The 24,360-nt window shown below is 55.3% G+C and overlaps 8 protein-coding genes across 8 annotated transcripts; 7 read left to right on the top strand and 1 right to left on the bottom strand.

The window, feature by feature from the left end:
* Positions 1-1,005: 1,005 nt before the first annotated feature.
* Positions 1,006-2,331, top strand: LTHEOB_12603 (Negative regulator of DNA transposition protein; the record flags this gene model as incomplete). Its single annotated transcript, XM_035509489.1, has 4 exons — positions 1,006-1,228; positions 1,291-1,537; positions 1,590-1,750; positions 2,018-2,331. The coding sequence occupies 4 exons, from the start codon at positions 1,006-1,008 to the stop codon at positions 2,329-2,331; spliced, it is 945 nt and encodes a 314-aa protein (XP_035364428.1).
* A 548-nt stretch (positions 2,332-2,879) lies between these two features.
* On the top strand, positions 2,880-4,595 carry LTHEOB_12602 (Negative regulator of DNA transposition protein; the record flags this gene model as incomplete). The annotated part of the gene is made up of 4 exons (XM_035509488.1): positions 2,880-3,048; positions 3,138-3,515; positions 3,615-3,950; positions 4,027-4,595. The coding sequence occupies 4 exons, from the start codon at positions 2,880-2,882 to the stop codon at positions 4,593-4,595; spliced, it is 1,452 nt and encodes a 483-aa protein (XP_035364427.1).
* Positions 4,596-5,822: 1,227 nt separating this feature from the next.
* Positions 5,823-7,934, top strand: LTHEOB_12601 (uncharacterized protein; the record flags this gene model as incomplete). Its single annotated transcript, XM_035509487.1, has 1 exon — positions 5,823-7,934. The coding sequence occupies one exon, from the start codon at positions 5,823-5,825 to the stop codon at positions 7,932-7,934; it is 2,112 nt and encodes a 703-aa protein (XP_035364426.1).
* A 1,438-nt stretch (positions 7,935-9,372) lies between these two features.
* LTHEOB_12600 (uncharacterized protein) lies at positions 9,373-9,924 on the bottom strand (the record flags this gene model as incomplete). Its single annotated transcript, XM_035509486.1, has 1 exon — positions 9,373-9,924. One exon carries the CDS (start codon positions 9,922-9,924, stop codon positions 9,373-9,375), a length of 552 nt encoding a protein of 183 aa, XP_035364425.1.
* A 1,596-nt stretch (positions 9,925-11,520) lies between these two features.
* On the top strand, positions 11,521-12,225 carry LTHEOB_12599 (uncharacterized protein; the record flags this gene model as incomplete). The annotated part of the gene is made up of 3 exons (XM_035509483.1): positions 11,521-11,578; positions 11,636-11,694; positions 11,746-12,225. The coding sequence occupies 3 exons, from the start codon at positions 11,521-11,523 to the stop codon at positions 12,223-12,225; spliced, it is 597 nt and encodes a 198-aa protein (XP_035364424.1).
* Positions 12,226-12,882: 657 nt separating this feature from the next.
* LTHEOB_12598 (uncharacterized protein) lies at positions 12,883-15,600 on the top strand (the record flags this gene model as incomplete). Its single annotated transcript, XM_035509482.1, has 1 exon — positions 12,883-15,600. One exon carries the CDS (start codon positions 12,883-12,885, stop codon positions 15,598-15,600), a length of 2,718 nt encoding a protein of 905 aa, XP_035364423.1.
* Positions 15,601-17,968: 2,368 nt separating this feature from the next.
* On the top strand, positions 17,969-19,495 carry LTHEOB_12597 (Oxalate protein; the record flags this gene model as incomplete). Its single annotated transcript, XM_035509481.1, has 4 exons — positions 17,969-18,514; positions 18,564-18,631; positions 18,686-18,806; positions 18,860-19,495. The coding sequence occupies 4 exons, from the start codon at positions 17,969-17,971 to the stop codon at positions 19,493-19,495; spliced, it is 1,371 nt and encodes a 456-aa protein (XP_035364422.1).
* A 1,768-nt stretch (positions 19,496-21,263) lies between these two features.
* Positions 21,264-24,055, top strand: LTHEOB_12596 (Fumarylacetoacetate hydrolase; the record flags this gene model as incomplete). The annotated part of the gene is made up of 7 exons (XM_035509480.1): positions 21,264-21,374; positions 21,620-21,920; positions 22,084-22,475; positions 22,591-22,712; positions 23,239-23,464; positions 23,514-23,681; positions 23,774-24,055. The coding sequence occupies 7 exons, from the start codon at positions 21,264-21,266 to the stop codon at positions 24,053-24,055; spliced, it is 1,602 nt and encodes a 533-aa protein (XP_035364421.1).
* Positions 24,056-24,360: the final 305 nt, after the last annotated feature.

Genomic DNA, 24,360 nt, shown 5'->3' with positions numbered 1-24,360 from the left:
TACTCGTTGAAATAGTAACTGGTAGCAGAGAGTAATAGCCGAAAGAGTAAAGGTTCAGAGCTATGGCTTGGCCACACCGACGAGATGTCCCGCTGTATGCCAAAGATGTTGGTTGGTTTCACTCACTCTGAACGGCGAAGATGCATTATTACCGGGGTTTGAAGAATCTCTCTGGTACGTAATTTATCAAGTCTACTGGAGAAGTGAACTGCTGAACCCGGTTCTGGGTCGCGGAGATAGTCGTTCATGGAAGTGAGGCAGCCGTGTGTTGTTATCGTCTTAACAAGATAGTCCAAGGGCTTCAGTGATCATCTGGAGTGCATGGCACTGAATTTGGAGGAAATGAATATTTTGGCAACGACAATAAACCGAAAGAAAAAAGCAAGAACATGAACAAAATGGAGTACTTTCAAGTGTTATGCAAGCTCACGGCAAATCTATGGGATGCTTACGGTATCTGATTACAAGCATTGTCTGGGATAAGGCGTCAGAGATTTTACGTGTGAAGATAGCTGTTTTGTGTGTTGTAGTAAATCTTCCCAATTCAAAGAAAAGGATTTTCATTTGAATCTACTAACTTTCAAGGCACAACTGGCCGATGCAGGCTCGGAAGGCGCTTCTGAAGGATCAATTTGCAGCAAAATTAGAACTTTCGGACTGTCCTCGCACAACTATAGCCGCATGGGGATCCATTGAGCCAATTGTGTTGTAGAACCTGCGCGAAAGGACCGGCAACTGCGATGTGCACGCGACGGAGCCCTGCATGAAAAACAGCTACCAGTCCGCACGCGTTCTGCGTGGTTCTCGAATCGAGTCGGTTGGTTGGTGGCAGCGGCGTCGTTTCTGGAAGGCGCGTCCCTGCCTTTTAAACCTCCCGCTGCGTGGCCTTCCTTCCTTCCACTCTCTCTCCCTTTCACAACCTTTCCGTTTCGCTTACGGGCCTCCTCGGCTGGATCTCTAGAAACCCTACCGCCAATCGTCGTTGTCGCACGCGCCGACGCCAACATGCTGGACAATCCTGCCGGCAATCATGGCGTCACTCAAGGCGTCGACAACGACCAGTCCGACGCCTTCAGGTACGAGCTGGGCACCTTTAACCGTGAGAGTGTGCTCGCCTCCTTCGATCGCGGCGATGACTTCGCTCGTATGCGCTTTCCGCCTGCCACCCCGAACCAGATTTTCGGACGTGTTGGAAATCCTGCCAACCCGTTGGTCGCTGGATGGAAGAGTGAGTCTTAAGATCCGAGATCTGGTCAAAGTGGGAGTCCAAGCTGATCACGTTCGTTGTAGACTTCCACCTCACCACCACTGACCGTGATCTGGATGCCGAGGCGCAAGACCGTCTCCACGACGGCCAACTCTTCCGTCTCAACCGTCAGGCGCGCGGAGAGGTCATCAAGCAACCTGTGCGCAAACAATATGACCCCAACAGCACCATGTTTGGTCCTCCAGCCCGTCGTAGCGAACCTGCTCTGAACCCGAGCCTGAACAACCCGGGTGAAGCTGACCCTTTGGCTCTGGCTAAAGCGCTCCAGTTGTAAGGCGCCATTTCCTTTCAACTAGGGTTGATATCTGATGATTGCCTTTAGCAAGGGTTCCTACAAGGGCGGAAAAGCCCGCCCCTCGGTCTCTAGCCCACGCCCGCTTGCTTCGAACAACAGACCCTTCGCTCCTTCGGGGCCTTCGCGTCGCGGAGGATATGCCGTTAGTGGCCGCGCCGGCTATATCCCGAACAACACTGGACACAATGGTATGACGAGGCCGGGATCTCTCAACCCTCATTCAGATATCCATGCAGACCAGGGTCTACCTACGCGCAGGAAGAAGGCCTCCGTTGTTCGTGGTGGAGGAAGCATTGGTCATGCAGTTCAGCCTGTTGGGGGAGCCACTACTACGAACCGGCCTTTTAGCAACCAGCGTCCGCCTGCTCAAGTCAATCGTGGTCGCAATGGCATCCCCAGTCGGCAGCAATTTTCCAAGAACAACAATGGAGATTCTGCTAACGGTGCTCATATAGCACCGATGATGGACCGCGCCAACAGTTCCATGTCGTCTGTGTCGATGGCGAGCTCGACGGTGGGCAGCTCTTCCTCCAGCGCCATCCTCGCTACGAACCGCAGACATCCTCCTGCTACCAAAGCAGGCCAGCTCGCTTCGCCTGATGAGTTCATGGCAGCTGTAAAGAAGAGTGGTCTTGCCGGTTCAAAGTATGCGCCAAAGGAGGAGAACAAGAAAGAGGAGCAGCAGAAGACGGAGGCGACTGAATCCACTGAGCCGGAGATGCAGTCTGCTGTGAAAAATGGCCTCTCCGGATCGAAGTATGCTGGTTGAAATGAAAGGACTTCCCAGCGGTCTAGAAGTGGACGGATGATAAGGCTTGCTCTCGCCGACTGCCAGTCAAATGGACTGCGCAGCATCCACAGCAAATCACTGGCTTATAAAATGAAGGAGATTAAAAACGAGCATGGTTCGATTTCTCGAACTCGCTTGAGTACACTGAGTTTTCCAAGACTGGCTTCCGTAGGACAAAAAAAAACAATCTGCTGAAAAAAATTGGACGGGAGCGTCTTGAGTTTAAGAGTGGATAACGGAATGATGGGTAGGAACACGAGACACCAGCATATTTATGTGGCTGTGCCTTTCATTAGGTGAACAATGCATAAATGGTCTGAATTTCGTCAATGACCAACTATTATTGTGAAGTTTGATGAGACGGGGAAGGAACAACGTCGGGATAGCCTTGCGCGCCAAAATGCGGATCGCGTGGTGGCGGTCGCCTCGCTCCGCCAGGCGCGAACGGCCAAGGGCAATGCGGCCGCCGCGCTCGGCCCTCGACAACAACAATACACCACAACAACGTTGCAGAAAAGCGACTCCGAATGTCGCAATTCACAGCCTTCTCATCGCGGCCCACCGCCGCAGCCGCCCCACCGAGCGCGCCTCCCCAAACCGTACCCATTCCGGCACCAGCACCTGAAAGCCTGCCTGAGGTCGAGCAGGCATTCGCCGACCAGCCGGAGCTGAAGAAGCGTGTATACAGTGCCATCGGTAAGGCGATTCGGCCCCATCACCCGCAATTCATGCAGTATTGGAGAAATTTGAAGGAGGGCAAATCTAACTGGGGATAAATTATGCAGGCGAATCGCCCCAGCACCAACCGCTATTCTCGTCCATTTCGTCGTACATCCTTCAGCTGCGCCAGAACCCCCCTCCGAGCACCTTGGCCACGAATGGCGCGACGGCAAGCCGCACCGACGAGCCCGCCACGAAGAAGCGGAAGATCGAAGGCGGCGCCGAGGCTGCAGCAGGTGCAGGAACAATCGGGGCATGGACGAACAGCGCGGCGGGTGCAGACTTCACGCTGCCGGACGTGAGCTTCTCGATCCCGCAGCGTAAGAAGCTGCATCTGCAGCTGGTGGCCGCGTCGGGAGCTGGGGACAGCTCCGGCGGCGGCCTGCGTGCCTGCTCGGGCGGTGGGGCGAACGTCGAGTTTGGTATTGGCTTTAGGGATGTTGGTGAGTTGCACGCGCTTTTCCTTGTCCAGTCCTGATGTTCTGGGCCTTTTGACACTGGATATATTTTTTGTATGCTGACGTCGTCGCGTATCACTGCAGAGCAAGTCTTCTGCCTCCCGATTCCGGAGAAGGCCAAGCGCCAATGGAACTTCATCATCATACCAAAGGGCAATGACGGCCTGAGCACTGCACCTGAGGGCACGACGCCACCGGAGCAAATTGTCTGGACTTTCCAAGAGCCGACGAAAAAGGAGCTGGAAGGTGGCGCAGAGACGGGACCAGAGTTCATGGCGGAGCGACTGAATGGATTTTTGACGCCGTTTGGAAAGAAGGTCGTATTCCCGACCAAAGAGGAGTTCCAGAGCACCATCCCTCAGAGCCACCTCAAAGGTGAGCCTGGATTCCACGTCAAGGCGTTTAGAGGAAGCAAAGAGGGTAAGTCTGAGAATCACTTGGCATATGTGCCACAGCACGACCAGCGAAAATGCGATTTGGAGCTGACGATGACTAGGCTTCTTATTCCTTACAAGCGTTGGTATCGTTTTTGGCTTCAAGAAGCCGCTGGTCTACTTCTCCTTTGGTAGTGTCGAGTCCATCTCGTACACGTCGGTGCTGCAACGCACCTTTAACCTTAATATCACTATCAATGCCAGCGGTCCTGAGCAGAAGAGCCAGGAGATTGAATTCTCAATGCTCGACCAGGCCGACTACACGGGCATTGACCAGTACATCAAGCATCACGGTCTGAACGATGCCTCGATGGCCGCACAGCGCAAAGCGCAGATGTACAATGTCAACGGCCCTGAGGAGGGCCAGAGCGAGGATGTAGCCGCGGCTGGCGACGGTGAGACAGAGTTGGAGAAGGCGCAGAGGATGTTGGAGGACGAGGAAGATGAGGATGAGGAAGACTACGACCCCGGCTCCGAAGGCGAGAGCGAGGGCTCAGGAACGAGTAGCGACGAAGACTCCGACGAAGACGAAGAGGAGGGATACGAGGGAGATGAGGGAGACGAGGGAAACCTTGTGCAGGACGAATTGGGCAGTGAGGCGGAGGACGTTCAGCTCACAGACGAAGAATAGAGTGGGCGTGAACTGCTCAAGCTGTCACGATATTTTTACGGTACGCGCAGCGCGTGTGCTGGCGTTTCGACGAATATGGACCTATACCCAGGTAGAAAAGAAGTCTATGCTGCTACTACGTTTGGGTCGCGCGCTACACGCGAATAATGAGTCTCGACCGGCATGGCCGCAAGCGGGTGTTGAACGCTCCGGTTGACCGGGGCAGGATTGACGTCACTAATCACGACTTCTGGGATACTATCACTCCTTCGCGCTTCAAATCAGCTGTTGCTGACCGTCTAAATGCCGGAGGGATTTGCCGGCAACCACCAACACTTCATTCTGGCGATGAGCTGTCGCACCAGGACGATGATACGGATGATACGGATCAACCCCATCTTTGGCCTCGAGGATTCACAGCGTGTTGAAGAGTACTGCTGGCGGATGAGGCGGCCAAGCCCCTAGTTTATAAGCGAAGTATATATAGGTACAGCTTGCTCAGCTCCGCAATCCTTCGCTTCATGCGACCAATTCTGGCAGAATCCGACTAGCCGAGCAGCACCCAGACCACGAGAACTGCAATACAGATCGGAACGAACGAGAGCGCAACTCGATATCCCAGTCATGTGCAACTAGCCAGCTAGGCGCAGCGGATAGCTTGGAAGCGTGGCGCCTTCTCGCAAAGAGGACGCTGAGCTGAATATTGGCGCAGCTGCAGCCTATCGAAAGTGTCCCGTTGAGCGTCAGCGCCGAGCACCCCTTCGGACATCGGAGAAGGGCCGCGATGCGTACTTGCCGGCCCAATTCAGAACTTCAGCCGTTGTCAGCCGCCGTCAGCAATTGATCGCCCCCCTCCACCACCAATTGCATTCCGCCGTGAGATTACAGCAGCGTTACAAACCCCCAAAAACCGCAAAGCGCCGTCGTATCCGCGTATTATTGCCACGGACACCAATGCGGCTCAACGTTTCGTAAGGCTGAGGGATGGAAGCCAGTTCCTCTATCGCCTGCAACGTCTCCTCCCACCTCTCCACTCGGGGTACTGGCACCCCAGCCGCTAGACTCGCACCCATTTACAAGGCAAGAGAACGCCCCTAGCCACCAAGCTAGGCCACGGCTCGTGCACCTCTGCCCAGGACTGGTATACCTGCCTGGAAAGTTCGTTCGCCCTTGCTCGATCGGCCGGGTGCGCGAAAGAAGCCACCGACGGTCCCGATCAGGAACCTTCCCCACACCACCGATGTAATCATGCCGGACTTCCAGTTCCTCACCACCGACAACCCAGAGGAGTTCAAGAAGGGGAACTACTTGAAACAGATCCGTTCCCATGCTATGCTCAGCGTGAAGCACAATGAGCAACAGCAACAGCGCTCCAAATCCGGTCAGGCCTCGACAAAATCGGCCTCGTCATCAACGAGCACACAACCGAGCTCAAGCACCAGCTCCCCTCTGGTAAGTGAGAAGCCGCTCCGAGCTGGACGCCCGGTCAAGTTCGTGGACTACAATCCCACCAAGGCCGCCGAAAAGGGGTCGCGAAAGCGCTCCCAGCAGAATCAGGACGTCGAGGACAATGATGACGACCGCGCCATCGCGACTATTCCTAGGAAGTCGGCCAAGGCCAGGACGACTTTCTTCGCAAGGTATGCCGACGCAGTGCTGGGCCCTCGCCAAGTGGGCCGCGGCGCTGATGTCTTGAATACCATGCCCGAATTCTCGAATCCCAAGATCAGCGTGTGGGACTTGAAGCGCCAATTCGACCACCTCATGCTGACGGAGACGATGAAGAAGGTTTACTTTCCGGCCATGGATGGATGTCGACACGCGTTCCTGAGCACGGCCTGCATCAAGGCGACGTATTCCGACATGCTGAATGGCTACGTGGAAGAGAGTCCCGCGACGCTCTACATCAAGGAGGAGGTGTACACGATGATTCGCGAGAGCCTGGTGGATCCGAAAAAACAGGCTGACGACGGAATGTTTATGTGTATCGGCCAACTGCTTGCAGCAGAGCTGGTGCAGGGCGAAGAGGATGTGATGATGACCCATGAGCAAGGGCTGGATCGGATCGCTGAACACAGAGGAGGCCTGGACAAGATCGGTGGGCAGGGAGTCGTCGCAAACGCCATCTCTGCCGGTGCGCTCGTCTCCTCGATTCTCCGAGAAGGCGAACCGCCACAACGCTTCTTCAACCACCTTACTCAACCAATAGCTACAGCGACCACGACGCGTCTGGCCGAGTCGCCCATCTTCTGCCCGCGCAATGACTTTTACAGCATCTCTTCGCTGTGCTCCGACAGCACGCTCCAGATACTCCGGGACATGAGAGACATGACCAACTTGTTCGTCCATTCCGAGAATATTGTGCGACGGCAGACGCTCCGCGACGAGTATCCGTATCCACGACAGCTCAGCTCGCAGTTCTGGAGCTTTCACAATCGCATGCTCGATCTCCCACCCAACAGCGATCCAAGCACCTTCTTTGACCCCACTGGAGGAAACGGTGGCGGCGGCGCCAGCCCCGACTTTGTGTACGAGGCGTGCCGCCACGCCGCGATACTGTACTCCTACGCGATCGCCGCCCGGGTCCCCATCTCAACGGCCGGCCAATATTTCGAGCGTGCATATCCGCAAATGGCGGTACGGGTCGATCTGGTGAAGGTGGCGCCGGGCTTCTGCAACCACCCACCCTCGTCATCGGCGGCCAGCCCTTCCCTCTCTTCCGCCGACGCCGGCAGCGACACTGCATTCACACCGCCCTCGACGTCGGCCACGCCGAACAGCGTCTCCTTCTCTCTCCCCCCGCTCTCATCGTCCACGCATCCCGCCATGGCCATCGTGGACGCCATCCAGCGCACCCCGAACGCCCAGGATGCTTGGGGTGACCTTGTGGGCGTCCTGCTCTGGGTCACTTTGATCGCGACGGTCGCGGCGCGTGCGCCTCCTTCGGCTCGCTGCTCGTTTGGCGAACACCTCGGCGGTGGCGGTGGTGGCGGTGGTGGTGGCGGCAGTCGTCACCCCTCAACGTCGTCGGCATCGTCGTCGTCGAACATGGCGGCTGCGGCGGCGGCCGCCGCCAACTCCCCTTCTTCTTCCTTCTCCACGGCTTCCAGCGCATCGCCGGGGTCCACCACCACATCGCCCTCCGCCGGCTGCGGCGGCACGTCAACCAACGCTTCCTCTCCTCCTGGCTGGACAGGGGCGGCGACGGACGTGCAGCGCGATTACGAAAGAGCAAAGGCGCGGAAGAACTTGGCGTCGATGGCGATATTGTGTACGATTAAGCTGGGGTTCGAGCAGCCCGAGTCGATTTTCCCGGCATTGCGGACGTTTTTGAGGGTGCAGTCGTTGCTGAAGCGGTGAAACGAAAAGAGTTATGCATGTTTAGCATGGGGACCTTCCTGTCGTTCACCTTTTTGCAACATGTTTTGCAGCTGTAGGAAATAGGGCGTAACGTCCCTACGTGGGAGTTGTGTTTCGGCTTACCAACCAAAGTGGAGGGAGGATGATTGACGCATTTCAAGCTTTGGGAAATTTGATGATGTTGGCGTTTTTCTCGGGCAGTGGACTTGGTTGTTGCTTCTGAACAGGAGTATCGAATCATCGTTGGATCGTGCTTCGCGGAGCATCGCGGTCGGAACGAAGGTATGAAGACCCATCTTGCGACCTGAGTGGTGTCATTGCTAACGGTGTTCATCAGGCGTATTGCTACTATTTGGAAGAAACCATCGCAACTCACGAGGCGAATACGTACCTGTCTCTCGTCGACTCGATCTGAAGACAGACTCAGAATCATTATGATATGTGCCAACACTGGCGGTACGATTGAAAGGTGTAAGGTGATCTAGGTCATTACGAACCGGTGGGATGGAGGAAAAATACTCGTTCTTTGAAACACAGAAGCGAAGAAGCGAAAGAGAAGATCATGCCATCCGGCAAAAAGTTGAAGCTACCATGCCATCCGGCAACAGTTGAAGCGATCATGCCATCGGGCAATGGTTGAAGCGGAATGATGAATGGAAATCAGCGAAGCATTGCATCCAGCCAGGGATGCGAGCGGAACAAAAAGTTGTTTCAGGGGGTATTTCTGCCTACAGTATTACGATGAATGTATACAGTTCATTAAGTGCATCTCCTCTTTTTCTTCAAGACATGTGTGCTCTGCGATCAGTTGTCAGCGACATTTTCGGTGGAATTCTTGGAAGAGCGCGTGCTCTTCCGTCGGCGTGACCTGAAAGCCTATTTAAGTCCTCGTATCTCGCTGCGGGCTTGCTCCACCGATGAAGCGATATCGATAAAGGTTACCACGATAGGAGGGGGCGGACGGTTCATATCCTGGGGCGGGCGGGATGACGCCGATCGTCTATTTCGGGCGGCTCTTATCCCTTCCCGCAGCCACAATCGCCGTTACGGTGGGGGTGAAATACGAGGTTTTACGCGATAACTCTGTTTAGACTTTGCTCGCGCGCGAACCCATTGGTCTTGTTTCGTATGGAGTGCAAAAAGGTAGGGATCTCGTTTTTAGAACAGGCAGATTCACGGCTAGTACATGTCATGCTTTTGAAGGATCGATCTAGTGCCCATTTTCCGAAGAGGGAAGGACAAGATGCACCTTTCATGAGTCAAAAAATGTGAATAATAGTTTCAGATTGGACAACAGTTGGAATTCCATTCTGTCGTTGATGATTGGCATTTCATCGTTTACACATTACATATGCCTTTTTCTCGCTCATCGCGCTCGTGTCTTGTCTGCATGTACTGTACAATTTCCTTCGTCTTCCATCTTTCTCAAGTTCCTACTCTAGTTCTGGACGGGCCACTCCTCGCAGTAGTAGACGTACAGAGCGTCGCCCTCCTGGGTGCTGTACAGAGTGCCGCCGCTCTTGCCCTCGATGAAGGTGCTGCTAGGGGTGCTGGCGAAGCGGACGGCAGTGATGGGGTCGGGAACGCTGTACACCTGGCCGTCCTGGTTGGCGTCGCCCTCAGCGGGCACGGTGGCCTGGTTGCGCTCGACGTCGGTGGGCTGGTCGTAGAAGTAGAAGTCGACGCCCTGGACGTTCAGGGGGGTGTTGTCACCGCTCGAGGCGGCCTGGTCGTCGCTGTTGTACAGCCAGAGGTGGCCCTGGTAGTAGGCGGGCACGGTGAAGGTGAAGGTGGGCCCGTCGAAGCGCTGCGGGTCGGTGAAGTCCTGCGAGGTCGAGTTGGAGATGCCGTAGATCTGCGGCAGGGTGCGGCCGTTGTCGGCGCACTTGGAAGTGTCGACGTAGACCTTGTGCTCGGTGGCGCGCGGCAGGACGGCGGCGCTGCAGAAGCCGGTGAGGGCGAGGGCGGTGGCGGCGGTGGCGAAGCGCATTTTGGTTGGTGTTGTGGAGTGAAGTTGTAAGTGGAGGAGTAGTTTGTGTTGAGTGCTCTGGCTTGGTTGTGCTGATGGCTGATGTCTCCCAGGTCGAAGTCGACGGCAGGTTTATATAGCTGGCCGAAGTTGGCGGCGACTTCGTCAGTCGACGATGATGCAAACAAAATACGAGGGCCCCTCTTTCTCGAGCTCTCCTCCGCACCCTGCGGCTCTCGTATAGACATGCTTGGCTATGGCCGACAGTGGGCAGGCGCTGCAGATCACCAGGGCATCCCCACAAAAGCCACCTGCCAGCCGCCACCTCTTCTCGAAAGGTCTGGAGTAACGTTACGTCGCTTGGCACGATATCACCTGCGGGAAACAAATGCAACTTGGGCAGAAGGATCAAAAGAGTGAGGCCAGAAGGAGCCGATGGCGCCGGCAGTGATTTTTTTTCTTGTTCGAGTACAGCGGCCCGTAATGGCTGTACTGCGAGTCCCTGCGCCTTGTCCCAGGCGATCGTGGAAAACATGTGGACAGCTCATCCATGAGCGGTGGACGGCCACCCGTCTGGTGACAGAGCATTTCCTCGGGTCGTCCCACATCAACGGAAGCGACTAAAAATAGCGCCTCCTGAGTTCCCGAATGCTCTACTGGCCGTGCTCGGGGCGCCGCACTCTAGATAGAACGACCGTACACGATGCTGGCCGGCGGCCGCAATTGTCCGTACGAGCTGCTGTTTCGCCGCCCGCCGTGTGCCTTAGCCATCCGCTTCCGCTCCGGTGCCCGACGTGGCGAGTGTACAGCCACCGCATTGGCCGAGGAAGCTGGTCGCCGTAGAGCTGCCGGAAACGTCGCGGTACGAGGCATGATGTCAAGCTCGCTCAAAAGGTGTGACCCCGGCATAGCCTCGGTACTGCCGCTTCATTTTCCCGCTTCATTTCGAAAATCTTCCAAGATCGTGAAGGACAAAGGCGCAGGTGCTGATGAGAATGCCATACGATTGTCGCAGCCTCGGTGGAATGCGCGGGCACCTTGGCGGACAAGGCATCCCCATATTGCACGCGCGCATGGTCCAATGGGCCCCGGTTCCCCTGCATCAAAAACAATAAACATCAGTCACTCGCTGTGAGCTGGCAAGAGACTCGGCCAGTAGGAAGAAATGTCGGCTCCACATGCTCGGGTCGTCTTTGGAGCAGATCAGTCCAGCTTCACCGCGACACTTTTCGTCTTTCGCTGTCCGAACGAGAGTAAACATGGACATGTGAAGTTGGATTCAAGTGCTGAGCTCAGCACGTGTGCAGGCGTTCGCGCTTACCCGCAACGGAGCAGTAATGCCGTCATTGGTTGGAAGCGGCGCGCCGCGCGCGGCCGACCAAGGTGCGAGCCAGTCCTTCAGCTCCCTTACCTTTACTGTTTGTACACAAAGAATCCTGTCCCGTCAAAACAGACATCGCTAAAGCTATTCTCGCCGTCTTATAACAAGCATTTTCTGTGCCGCAGCTGCTTTCATTCTCCTTCACAGCGCATTGTCCAGCCTCGCGAAGGATTGCATCGTTGACGCAGCTCTCTACGGCATTTTGGCAGCATTCAAGCTGCGGTCGTGAGTCAGGGATGCCGTCCTCAAAGGGAAAGCCTACAGATCCCAAGTTGCGCGAAAAAGTCAAGAATGGTGCGTTAGAGCTGGCATCAATTCAAATTCAACGTGCCCGGCTGATGATTCCTGCAGAGGTCCAGAATGAAACGAACAAAGATGGCAGTGGGAAGGGCCAATGGTCCGCCTGGAAGGTGCTTGCTCTCTAGCCCATGCTGGACGCAGCCGAAGCTGACAGCATCCAGTCGGCAAAGCTTTCTAAAGAATACGAGAAGAGGGGCGGACACTACGAAAACGAGCCTGGATCCAAGAATGAGCCGCGGAAGGGTACGCCCGAGGAGAAGTCTGGCAAGAAGAGAAAGCGTGAAGTGAACAAAGTTGAGCACGGAGAGGCTGAAGAAGAGGTAGCGGAGGAGGAGGAGGAGGAGGAGGAGGAGGAGGGAAACGCGAAGCAGGCCAAGGCGGGCAAGAAGGAGACTCAGGCGAGGAAAAAAGAAGAAGAGAAGGGGTCCAAGGGAAAAAAGGGTGGGAAGCAGACTCCGATCGAGGAGAAAGACACGCCAAAGGCGAATGGGAAAAAGAATCCAGGACGGCCTAGGAAGGAGAACAAGCCGAAGGAGAAGGTGCCGCGAGAAGGTACGCGTAAGAGCGCACGCATCAAGGAGGCTGAGAGCCAGAATGGAGGTCAGCGAAAGAAGCAGAAGACGGACTATCTGCAGTTCTAGTGGATGGGATTGATGGTAGGTTATTCCTAGAGCAAAAGTGGTGGGAGATGTTCAGGACAGGAACCATGTCTAGCGCAGCAGATATGCTTAATGAATGGACCTTGGCAGAGAGGGTATTACGCGCCTTTGCCCCGGGTAACGCTGGTCGCTGTGGTCCCAGAGGGTTTAAAGTAGTACAGGCTACAAGTGGAACAGGTGAATAAGCTTGATTGCTGGCAGAGCAATGGATGGGAGCCACATGGAACTAGGTGCAGATGGGCTGGACACAAGGGCGGTTTCCTCGCCAACAACGCGCAGGAAGCGGCTCTTGGGCGGCGCTAGGACCACGACCGGGGTTCGCAGCACGAGACCACTGACGACGTTTCTCCACGCGGATTAGCCTGTGACAAACACCAAACATCCTCATTGCAAGTCCCCGCGCCTGCGCTTTTCTAAATCGCTTTCCCACGCGCGCGCATTGTGCCCTCGTGGAGGCTGAACATACAAATTGTAGCCGCTTGGCGCCAACGTTACGCTGCCAGGGTTCTGGATCCGTCTCGCTAGAGCTCCGCCGCCATCTACGCCGCAACCCGCCTCCTATCCGAAACAACTTCTTTTACGCGCCGCGCGCCACTGCTCCTGTTCCTCCCTTCTCCCTCTAATGTGCCTACGAAGATAATGCCCTCCCTCAACCCCATCCGCAACGCGAAGCGGACCTTGCAGCCCTACGACCCGCTGCCTGGTGGAAACAGCTACATTGATTCCGACGACGACGTCGAAAAGCGCCGCTCCATCGACAGTCTTGACTACCAGGACTCCGAATCCTCACCATCCGCATATGCCTCACGTCCCGGCACCATGCAGGGCACCACCACCTCTGCTCAGTTCTACCGGAACCGCTCCGATTCGCGCGCCCGCAAAGCTTCAATGTCGGCGCAGCACCCGCCCAACTACACCTCGTCCTCACACTACTACTCGCATCGCGTCGGCCGCCGGCGCTTCAGCCGCTGGTTTGCCTTGGCCTTGGGCAGTACCGTCATATTTTTCATCATCTGGCTAAGCGCCATGGGAAGGAGGAGCCATATTGCCCTGGAAACGGGCGAGGCCGTGAGCAAGGAGCCCCCGCCGCCCGCCGCCTGGGAGTCGTTTCCCTTCCTGAAACGCTACCATGGCGGCCTCCGCACTCTGGTGCCACGTGCAGAAAACGTCCCCGAATACCCTGGAGAAGGCTTCAACGCGTCCGAACTGCTCGGCTCGCGCAACGAGGATGGTAGCCTTTTGAAGCGCGGCGAGACGGGCGGTGACGGCTGGAGCTACGAGGACGAGCGTTCCAAGGACCACGGCCTCCCGCCCATGCAGCTTTTCAATCCCTACCCGGACTACAAGTCGGCCGAATACAAGGACAAGTACGGCGCTGAGGTCATTCCGTGTTTTCTGGACGAGAAGAAGTCGGCGCGCGTGCCTCAGATGCGCGTCTATCCCGGCGTCGTAAACGGCACCCCGGATAACGTCATGGGATCCTTTGAAATTTTCGAACTCCGCGACGACGTCTGCTTTGAGCGCTTCGGACGCCTTGGACCGTACGGCTTGGGATACAGCCGCAAGTACGGTGGTAGTGGTGCTGGAATGGAAGGCGATCGTGAAGGTGCCGAACAGGTCTGGCAAGACGACGACCAGGTTGATTTCAGAAACGTCAGATGGGCCGACGTCCAGAGCCGTTGCGCCAGGGCCAATGAACACCGCTTCAAGCCCCGTGGACAGCCAATTGGCAATGGACTCAGCCATCTTTACTTCGATGGCTATGAGGAGCACAAGGTGGAGGAGGTTGCAAAGAAGATTGAAGCTAGGGACCCGCAGATGGATGACCCCGCCCCGCCAGTGCCTCATGGAAATGACGAGGGCGCAACGCGCTTCAAGCCTGTTGATAGCTCTTCTGGGTCGAAGTCCACGATTGATACGCCCGCGAAAGACTCCTTCTTGGAAGACGGTGAGACGACGCCGTTCAAACCGGTCGGTGCCACTTCTCAGACATCCGGAAGCTCGAAGCAAGCCAGGAAGCTGCTGCCGCGCACTGCTGTCATTATTCGGACATGGCACGACTATCAATACGACGATGAGGACTTGTTCTATCTGCGTGCCATTATCACCGAGCTTGCTGTCAACTCTGGCGGCGAGTATGAAGTTCATTTCTTGATCCACTTCAAGGACAACGACACCCCCATCTGGTCCGATGAGGAGACATATCAACGCGTACTCAACGACTCGCTTCCTGAGGAATTCCGTGGCATGGGCACACTCTGGACTGAGCGCCAAATGAGTCTCATCTACGGAGGTTTGGCAGAGAGCAACTACCGCGATCTTCCCGTGTATGGTGCATACCGCTCTAGCTTCCTGCCTGTGCAACACTTTGCTCATATGCATCCCGAGTACGATTTCTTTTGGCATTGGGAGATGGATGTGCGCTACACTGGTCACTTCTACCATCTATTCTCCAAGGTCTCCGAATGGGCTAAGAAGCAACCCCGTAAGGGCCTCTGGGAGCGCAACTCTCGCTTCTACGTTCCGCGTGAACATGGTTCTTGGGACGACTTCAAGCACATGGTCCGTGTCCAGACCGAACACGGCACAGCTTCGAAGAGCAATATGTGGGCTGAGATGGCCAAGGATGACCCCAACGTACCAGACGACATCAAAGCGCAGGCCGTTCAGAAGCCGGAGAAGCCCATCTGGGGACCTGAGCCGCCGGCAGACGACGAGATGGATACGCAGGATGACCCCGAAGTGCCCGACATCACCAAGGACAAATACGAGTGGGGTGTGGGCGAAGATGCAGACCTGATCACATTCAACCCTATGTTCGACCCGGACCGCACCAACTGGATCTTGGCCGACGACGTAACGGGCTACAACGTGTCGGAGCGCAAGCCGCCGCGGCGCACGGCCATCATCACGGCAACGCGTCTCTCCAAGCGACTGCTGAAGATTATGCACCGCGAGACGTCGCTCCGCAAGCGCACCATGTTCTCGGAGATGTGGCCGCCGTCGTGCGCGCTGCACCACGGGTTGAAGGCAGTGTATGCACCCCACCCAGTCTTCATCGACCGCCGCTGGCCGACGGATTACCTCGCTGCCATCATGAACAACGGCCGCAACGGCGCGGCGGGCGGCGCCCGATTGTCTGTCTTTTCGGACGAGCGCCAGCACAACTTCCGCGGTACCACGTGGTACTACAACTCGGGCTTCGCGCCCAACTTGTGGAAGAGGTGGCTGGGGTACGTTGTTGACAATGATGGCGGTGAGGCGGAAGAGGTGTGGGGCGAGGGACGTATGTGTCTCCCCGCTATGCTGCTGCATCCGGTTAAGCAGGTGGATTTGGTGTTTGAGCACGCGGATTAAGCCTGCGTGGCTCAAAAATTCTCCTGTATAGATGATCTCCTACTTCGTTTTCGGCGACATCGTCAAAGGAGGAAGGATTCCGGTTCTCTGTTTCGGCTTCGCAAACGTTCCATATGCTGCAGAGATATCCTCTGATATTGGCGCATCTTTTTTTGGGGAGGCGTTCGATTTCATTTTTAGTTTTCCTTCCCTGTCCCCTTCAACGGATGTTGGTCTATTCGGGGCATTTCTCCTTTCATTTTCTGCCAAAATAAAGTATAATGTTACGGGTACATATGACGAACGGGATGAGGGTTGGTGGTTGGCCGAGGGCGCATAATGCCAAGCGTAGAAGAATATTAAAAATGGGATGACTACCTCAAACATACAAGTGGAACTTGCAAGGTGTAGACCAGAAGGGTGTGAATCAGGCGAACTGGGAGATCGTCAACGGGCCATTTCCGTGGCTGGATTGGGGACAGCCAAGCTAAATAAACAGGATAATGTCTGAGTGATTGAAGTAGGGAGGTACAGTCGACAGGGGGAGCTGCACGTTTAAGGTTTGGTCTCTGACGTAGCATTGCGGCCCGAGGCACCTACTTGTTCCAAGCTCTAGGATGTGTGTAGGAAGTGTTTATCTGGGCCTTTGGAATACGATGGTCTTGTGGAGAACGAAGTGATGCAGTCCCACTCATCTATACCCGTAATGCACCTCTGTGGATTCGGACTATTTTGGGAGCCAATGGCGGCGGCGACGTACTAATGCCGACGCCACCTGGCCGGATATAAGGTTGGTTCGGCATGGTAGGCTCGGAGCGGTCAGGTAACTCCGAAAAGGCTCTCGTACTACAGCACCAAGACAATAAAAGATAGTTTCTTTTCATGGCCTTCTCGTCTTATTTCTTGTACGCTGCAGTTTGTGGTGCGTGCATCCAGGCAGCTATCACGACATGGTCGCTTAGGGAGAGAATACTGGTGTCTCAATCCGCAACGACGGTGGCTTCGCGTGATGCCGGGGTAGAGATGCCGCTTTATCCACGGATCTCCGGCAGCAAGACCAGAAAGGCCGGTGTGATGGTGTCATCAGGTACGGGCTTAGGTGTGAGCCTGTGCCGAATGAGACAGCTTACGCAGCATCGGGTGGTGCTGGCCGAGTCTGCCAATGAGGGATCGTATTGCAGCGTGATTTCTGCAGGTCATGGCTGCTTACTGCGAGGTCACGGCGAGAATCACGAACCGAGGCGGCTCTTGTCACCGCTGCCACGAGACCCTTCACGTCCGTTCTGGACTGAGGGTAATAAACATCGCAGTTGAAGTGGCGGACGCCACTGCCCGAGGCGTCCATTCTCCCGAGCGGGCCGGAACGGGCTGCGAATGAGAGATGCGGAGGACGCGCCCCACCCCCCTGGACAAGCTTCGACAAGCGTTCGCTCAAGCCGCCCCAAGCTCCACCCAAGCGGAGCTGCCTGTTCAAGCTTCGTCAGATAAGGCGTCGCGCCAACGTCGTCTGCTTCCGCATCACTTCGACGAAGGCAAACTCGGCGCCCATTTCCGCGGTATCGCATTGGCTGCAAACTCGGGCTCTGCCCTGGATCATTACCAGGGATAGCTCGGGCCTGGACGAATCACTTTCTCGTCGGCAATGCGCTGACCAGCCTTCCCCGCATCGTGGCCGCCGGGATGGGTTGCCTATGACATTACCGCGAGGGCTCCAACATGCTCCACCATGGCCGTCAGCTCGCAGCTTCCGCCTAGGCCCGGCGCCCTATCTCATCACAGCCAGCCTCCGAAATGCAGTCTAGATTCCACCTACGAGGAGCAAGAGCAATACAACAGGAAGAGAATTCGTGCAGCATGTCCCATTCACCCGTCCCCCACCCGTACATGGGAGTCCATGCAAGGACGGTACGTTTCACTCGGCCGCAGATTTGAAAGCGGAAAGTCGCCGCCGGTCAGTTCAAGGCTTCCAACGTCATCAATCACCGCTCCTCACGGACCATGAGCCTGGTACCATTTCTCTCCCCCCACGTTTTTCTTTTACTCATATGTCTTACAGAAACGAAACATTTGCAATCCCTGCAGGAGTGAGAGAGAGCACGGGCAGCTTGGCCTCTATCAACGGCCAAGGTAATCACCCTAGTCTCCTATCCCATCCCGATGCTCCAATGCAGATCTCAGCACTTGATCACCTTGGCATAGTGGAGACAGCACTCGTCAAGGGCGGGATGGTGAGGGGAAGCAATTCTGAGCCAGGTCATACGCACACGCGTAGGCACTGCTATTCGCGTCTTGCGCCGGCTCCGCGTCTACCTATAAAGTCCAAGTGACTCGAACCCGAATACCTCCCTTTCCACCTCGTCAGTGCTTCTCGTCCTGTCAATTGGGAACAATGGTCCAGTCTCTTTCGCTCCTGCTCGGCCTCTCTGCGCTTGGCGCCGTCCACGGCGCACCCGCAGTGGACCCATTGCGCGGCTCCACGGACCTGCAGGGCTACAACCCGTCCAACATCCTGACGGACGAGGACACGACGAATGTGCAGTATGAGCTGGCGCCGGGACAGACCAACGACGCGGACCTGGGCACCTTCCTGGACTTCTCCGACATCGAGAACCCGCAGCCCATCCGCGGCACCAAGGGCGGCACCGACCCGGGCCCGCGCAACCCGGAGGTCGACAGGCAGAACAGTGACAAGCTCGCGCCGCCCGGCACCGATCATGGCCAGACGATCAACGCGCAGTGGAGCATGGGTCTCAGCCACGCGAAGCTCGGGAAGGAGGGCGCCGGATGGTCGAGGCAGCAGAACTTGAATGTTCTGCCCGATGCCACGGCCATGGCGGGCGTCGACATGCGACTTGAGCCCGGTGGCTATCGTGAGCTGCATTGGCATGTGGCTGGCGAGTGGGCCCTGATGCTCAATGGCACCGTCCGCGTTCAGGTATGACCATTGGACAGCCTCCCGACTGTGCTTGTACTGACAATGGCAGGCTGTGCAAGAAGACGGAAAGTCGTTTGTGGATGATGTCAGTAAGGGCGACGTCTGGTTCTTCCCTCCGTAAGTGGTTGATAGCTTTCCGGTGACCTTCAGTGCAGCGCTAACAATTGTCAGGGGCATCCCGCACTCGATCCAGGCCCTCGACGGCGGCGCCGAGTTCATGCTCGTCTTCGATGACGGAAGCTTCTCGGAAGACAACACTTTCCTCGCCTCGGAAATCTTCGCTCACAATCCTGTAGGCAGTTCCGTCTCAATTGGCAATTGATCTCACACTGATGTGCATCGCAGAAAGAGGTCCTGGCCAAGAACCTGCACGTCGACACTTCTGCTTTTGACGACATCCCCGAGGGCGAGCTGTTCATCTTCCCGGGCACACCGGCGCCCAAGGACATCGAGGAGCAGAACGTGACCGGGTCGGCGGGCGTGCTGTCGGGCCCGGCCAGCTACACGTACCACTTCTCGGAGCAAGAGGCGCACGAGGTGCCCGGCGGCAGCGTCAAGATCGTCGACCCGCTGACGTTCCCGGCCGCGCCCAACTTCAGCGCCGCCCTCGTCACCATCAAGCCCGGCGCCCTGCGCGAGGTGCACTGGCACCCGAGCTCCGACGAGTGGTCCTTCTTCCTCGCCGGCACCGCCCGCGCCACCCTGTTCACCCCGCCCGACGTCGCCACCACCTTCGACTACCACGCCGGCGACGTCGGCTACTTCCCCAAGTCCAACTCGCACTACATCGAGAACGTCGGCGACGATGACGTGATTCTGCTCGAGGTCCTGCAGGCCGACCACTTCTCCGACATGAGCTTGAGCCAGTGGCTCGCCCTCACGCCGCACCAGATTGTCATCGATACCCTGAACCTGTCCAATGAGACGCTCGACGCCATTCCGAAGGAGAAGGAGATTGTTGTGTCGGGAGATTCGTCCTGAAGAGAGATCATGTAATGCACCATTAATGAGTCAAGCTATATCTGGATAATGCAACGCTTATCGCGCATCGCATCTTGCGCCAATTTCCCCGACTGCCTAATGCAGACACAGCATTGAGTTCTACAGCATCTAATCTGACTTTGCGCTTCCACAATGCATCATTGTTCGATGTTGTAATCAGTGAACATGTAAGACAAAAAAATGAATGGAGAATTGCGTCACAGGGCTCGGTTGGAATCATCCATCCGCCTTCCCCCTTGTCATGGCTCTTCCCGTCTTACTGCATATTACCCTGCATTTCTCGATGAGGTCGTACCTACAGACGGGTACCACAGCCGAAAGCTGGCGTGACTTTGTTCTTGGCTCGTGCCATGGGTAGCCGAAGATATCGTTCGGGAGAAAAATGTGGAATCACATTCGCATCAGAACGATGGCTTTTTACTGCCCGCAGATGATGTTCCTTAGCAAGCAAAGAGATTGCTGAGGCAGACTTACCTCTTGTTCTAGAACCTTGCCGTTCTTCGCGCTAGCCTTCGGCTGTGATACCCCTCTGTATGCACGATGCTGACATCTCACTTCTACCATGCCGATTCTTCCGCGCCTTTTTTCTTTGGGAGAAATCGCATCTCGGGAATAACTTCACCTCGTGTGACTGCTTTGGCTGTTGCCTGCTTTGCTCTACGGCCAATCTTGATGTAAAGGACGCCGGAAATCTGTGCGCTGGGTCTTTTACTTTTGCTCATCTGGTGCTCTGCTTATGGAAAAAGATACCTAAAGGCTGTTCATCTACTGAAGGGCTATATATTCAACTGGATTAGCTAGTTGCACCACTGATCAAAAAACCGTGTAGTACTTGCCTCACACCCTTATTCAGCGCACCATTTTCTCTAAGCGAACCTAATCTTTACTATTGGCTGTGTGATATCGAGACCCGCGACAGGGTCCCTTGAGCTGCATCGCTAAAGCGCTATCTTTTCCCGCTCCCGCATGGCGGGCGATCGGAGGATGAGCCTATTTCACGGTGCTATTGTTCACCCAATCATAGTTGGTCGCAGGGCCACATGGCCGCCGGGAGGGCTTTCTCATTTCTGTAATCCGGCCGAAGAACACTTCCACCACTTTTCTCGTATACTTCCTCTGCTTCCTCATATCTGTTTTGCATTCCTGACTCGGAGAGGGTGGATTGCCGTCTTGAATGAACGTGCGCACGGGAAGCGGGCCCGTGTGGTGGCCCACATCCCGGTGCTGTTAACGCGGGGGACCGAGGAGCCGCGGAACGGGGCATTGGTACAAGAAGTACTTGGTGTCCGTACAAATACTTTGCTGGAGTTTCTTGAAATCATCTACCTTTGTAAAGGGAAAGTGGAATTGTTTTCTATTCTGACGACAGCCTTACCAAACTACCAGGTGGTTTCAGTGAGATCTATCCAGGCAATCGGGGCTTGGAAAAGCGCAGCCTGAAATTTCCTATACATCTTGTCTATGAGAAGCGAGTCTTAGTTTGGAATTTCGTACACTCACACTTTCTATACGATGAGCGCGGAGCAATTCCCAGTTGAGAATATCCCTTTTGGGATCATCTCAACACCCGACGAGGTAAAATTTCACATTTACTCTGTTCTTTTTGAGATATAAATACTGACCCTGTAGCAGCCATTTCGCCTTCGCCCTGCGACACGAGTCCACAATACCGTCATCGATCTTTCTGCTCTATCATCTCTCGGTGCTTTCTCCGCCATTCGTGGATACTCCAACTCAGCCTTCCAAAATGCAAAGTCTCTCAACGCTTTTGCCGCTCTATCTCCCGGCGTGCGAAAAGCTGTCCGTAGTCGCATTCAAGAGATGTGGAAAGATGGGGGACTACGAAAAGGTTTCGAGAGTACGTTCTTGCCTGCCGCCAGTGTGACCAATCATTTGCCCATGGAGACGGTGAATTATGCCGACTATGTTTCCAGTCGAGGGCATGCAGAGAATGTGAGTAATTGATTTTCGTTTTCTTTTTTCAATCTACTTCCTATTAAATAGGCTCTATTATTACTCGTTACGGAGACATGAAAATAGAGAGAATGAAGAAGTATGCTTCCAACAAGAACGCCTTCTGACTCTTTTTTTTTTCTTTTGCAGATGGCCGATGTTCTCAATCACCCGCCGCCCTTCCGCGCGCCATTCTACCACTCGCCTCTGGGATACTATGGCAATTCGCGCAACATTGTCGTCTCCGATACGCCCGTATATCGCTTCGCCGGTGTGACGGGGGGGCAATTCCAGGTTGACGGGCCCGCTCAAGCCGGTGCGTCCAAGAAATTTGACTTTGAGCTCGAGCTGGGTGTGTACCTCGCTAGGCCTTCAAAAATTGGACAGCGCATCAAACTTGAAGAAGTCGACGAATATGTCTTCGGGTTCGTCCTGCTGAACGACTGGAGTGGTGAGTAATAGCAGACGTGATCTCTCCTACAATAGCCACCCATTTGCTTTTCTTTTCACCAATATTTTTTGTCAGTTCCCTCAACGGATACACGGAAGTCACTTTCTTTTCCTTTTCAATCAACAGTGGTCCTCATTCGTTAACCTTTCTTTTTGAACTACAGCCCGCGACATCCAATCATCCGAATCCGCCGGCCCAACAGGCCCCTTCCTGGGCAAATCCGGCTGCGTCACCGTCTCGCCATGGGTCATCACGCTCGACGCGCTGGCGCCCGCGCGGCTGCCACGCCAGATGGCGCCGCGGTTGCCCTTCGTCGACTACCTCTCCGAAAAGGACAGTGGCAACAACAACGAGCTGCCGTGTATCGACATCAGATGCTCGGTAAATCTCAAGCCGGCTGGGAGCGGGGAAGGCGGCGCGGCTTTTGAGGTTTGCAGGACGGAGTACAGGCAGACATACTGGACGCACGCGCAGCTGGTTGCGCATCAGACGAGGAACGGGAGCGCGGTGGGGACGGGGGATTTGATTGGGACGGGGACGATGAGCATGTTCGAGGTGAGTGGGTTTCCCGTGGTTGGCCTCGGTGTGGGCGTGAATGTCTTTGGGACGTGCATGATTTCTTGTCCTACCTTCTTTTTTTTTTAATGTCACGCTGACTGTGATTTCACAGAGTGATGATTATGGCCGCTGCTGCCTGGCCGAGCGGTCATACAACGGAACTAGGCCATTCGACGTGGGTAATGGTCAGACGAGGGCATGGTTGGAGGATGGCGATGAGGTAAACATTCAAGGGTGGGTGCACGATGCTCAGACAGGTGAGAGGCTGTTCGGGTTCGGAGATTGTAGAGGTGTCGTTGTGCCACTGCCTGAGTAAGCAGCAGAAGTAGGAGCAGGGCGCACAGTCGGATGTCGGACGCTGGGGCATCCGTTCATAAATAATTTCGCTGCGCATAGAGCTGATGAAGCCTGAGTGAAAATGTTCCACTGCGTCACTAGTTGTTTGAACAAGGGTGCCGCTTTCCCCACTTGCGCCAAAGGATTCTTGGATTGGTAATTCGTTGGTGGACTAGTCCGCATTTATCGGTATTGTCGGCCATTCAGACGCCGAGCTGACCAAGCTAACTGTCAGCACATGCTATCTTGTAGTAGGGCGCACCAATTGGAAGGATTCTGTACTACAAGGGTGTAAGTATGCGGGGAAGTGTTGCGGCTCCAGCAGAGTACCAGTAAACTTTAAAAGATGCTTTAGAATGATTCGAAAATGATGCTTTCTCTCATCATCAACCTTTCACACCTGCTTTTCTGACTGGAAGCACAGCCATCTGTCCATCAATATCACAATGCAGCCCATCACTCTTTACGTCCACGGCCCGACGCCGAACCCAGTCAAGGTAGCCATCATTCTGGAGGAGCTTGAGCTCCCCTACGAATGCAAGTCTATCAACATGGAAACCGAGCTGAAGGCTGAGCCCTTTATCACTCTCAACCCCAACGGCCGCCTTCCAGCCATCGATGATCCAAACACTGGCATCAAGCTATTTGAGGTTTGGAGTCCCAAGTCAATGAAACTTTCATCGGTTAACAAAAGTCAAGTCCGGCGCCATCATCGAGTATCTGGTCAAGACCTACGATACCAAGGCCAAAATCCATTACACCTCTGAGCCTGAGGAGTGGTTGGAAAAGGCTTGGCTGCACTTCCAGGTGTCCGGTCAGGGACCGTACTTCGGTCAGCGCTACTGGTTCATGGTTCGCCACTCGGAGGTGAGGAACCCCCCCGCCTCCTATCTTTACTTCTTGGGTCCTAAGACGACTGCATTCCCCGGTCTGATCATTGCTAAACCAATAATCTACAGAAGCTTCCTTCGGCCATAGAGCGCTATGGCAACGAGATCAAGCGCGTGACTGGTGTCATCGATGCACACCTCAAGAAGCACGGCACACCCTACCTGCTCGGCGACAAGGTTTCCTACGCCGATCTGGCTTGGATCCCGTGGCAGAGCTTCTACTCTGTCATTGCACCTGAGGACTGGGACTGGAAGACCGAGTGCCCCGAGTTTGCGGCCTGGCACCAGCGTCTGGCTGATCGCCCTACCGTGAAAAAGGTGTACGCGATGGAGGAGTTCCAGAGGCATTAGGATGTCGAGGAAGATGCCGCATTGACGGGTGCAATTGGATAGACAGGGGATGGAACCAGGAAATTGTCTTGGGACTTAAATTTTCGAGATTATCATGTCAGTAGCTGAAGTTGAATGTAACGCTTGCTTGAATCAACATGGTTTTCTTGAACAGGAGATGAGTTGAATTTACGATGAAGCCCATCACCTTAAGGAAGACGCTGTGAGAAAAGCACAAAAATCACCTCTCAGACATTCTTAATGTCCGCAACTTCCTGCTCTAATCGCCAGCGCCATCCAAGCGGAATATTCACCCTTGGGACGTG

This window comes from Lasiodiplodia theobromae (genome assembly GCF_012971845.1).
Source record: "Lasiodiplodia theobromae strain AM2As chromosome Unknown scaffold_68, whole genome shotgun sequence".
NCBI classification, from domain to species: Eukaryota; Fungi; Ascomycota; class Dothideomycetes; order Botryosphaeriales; family Botryosphaeriaceae; genus Lasiodiplodia; species Lasiodiplodia theobromae.
The sequence above is the reverse complement of the archived record's forward strand: the minus strand, read 5'-3'. Positions and strand labels throughout refer to the sequence as shown.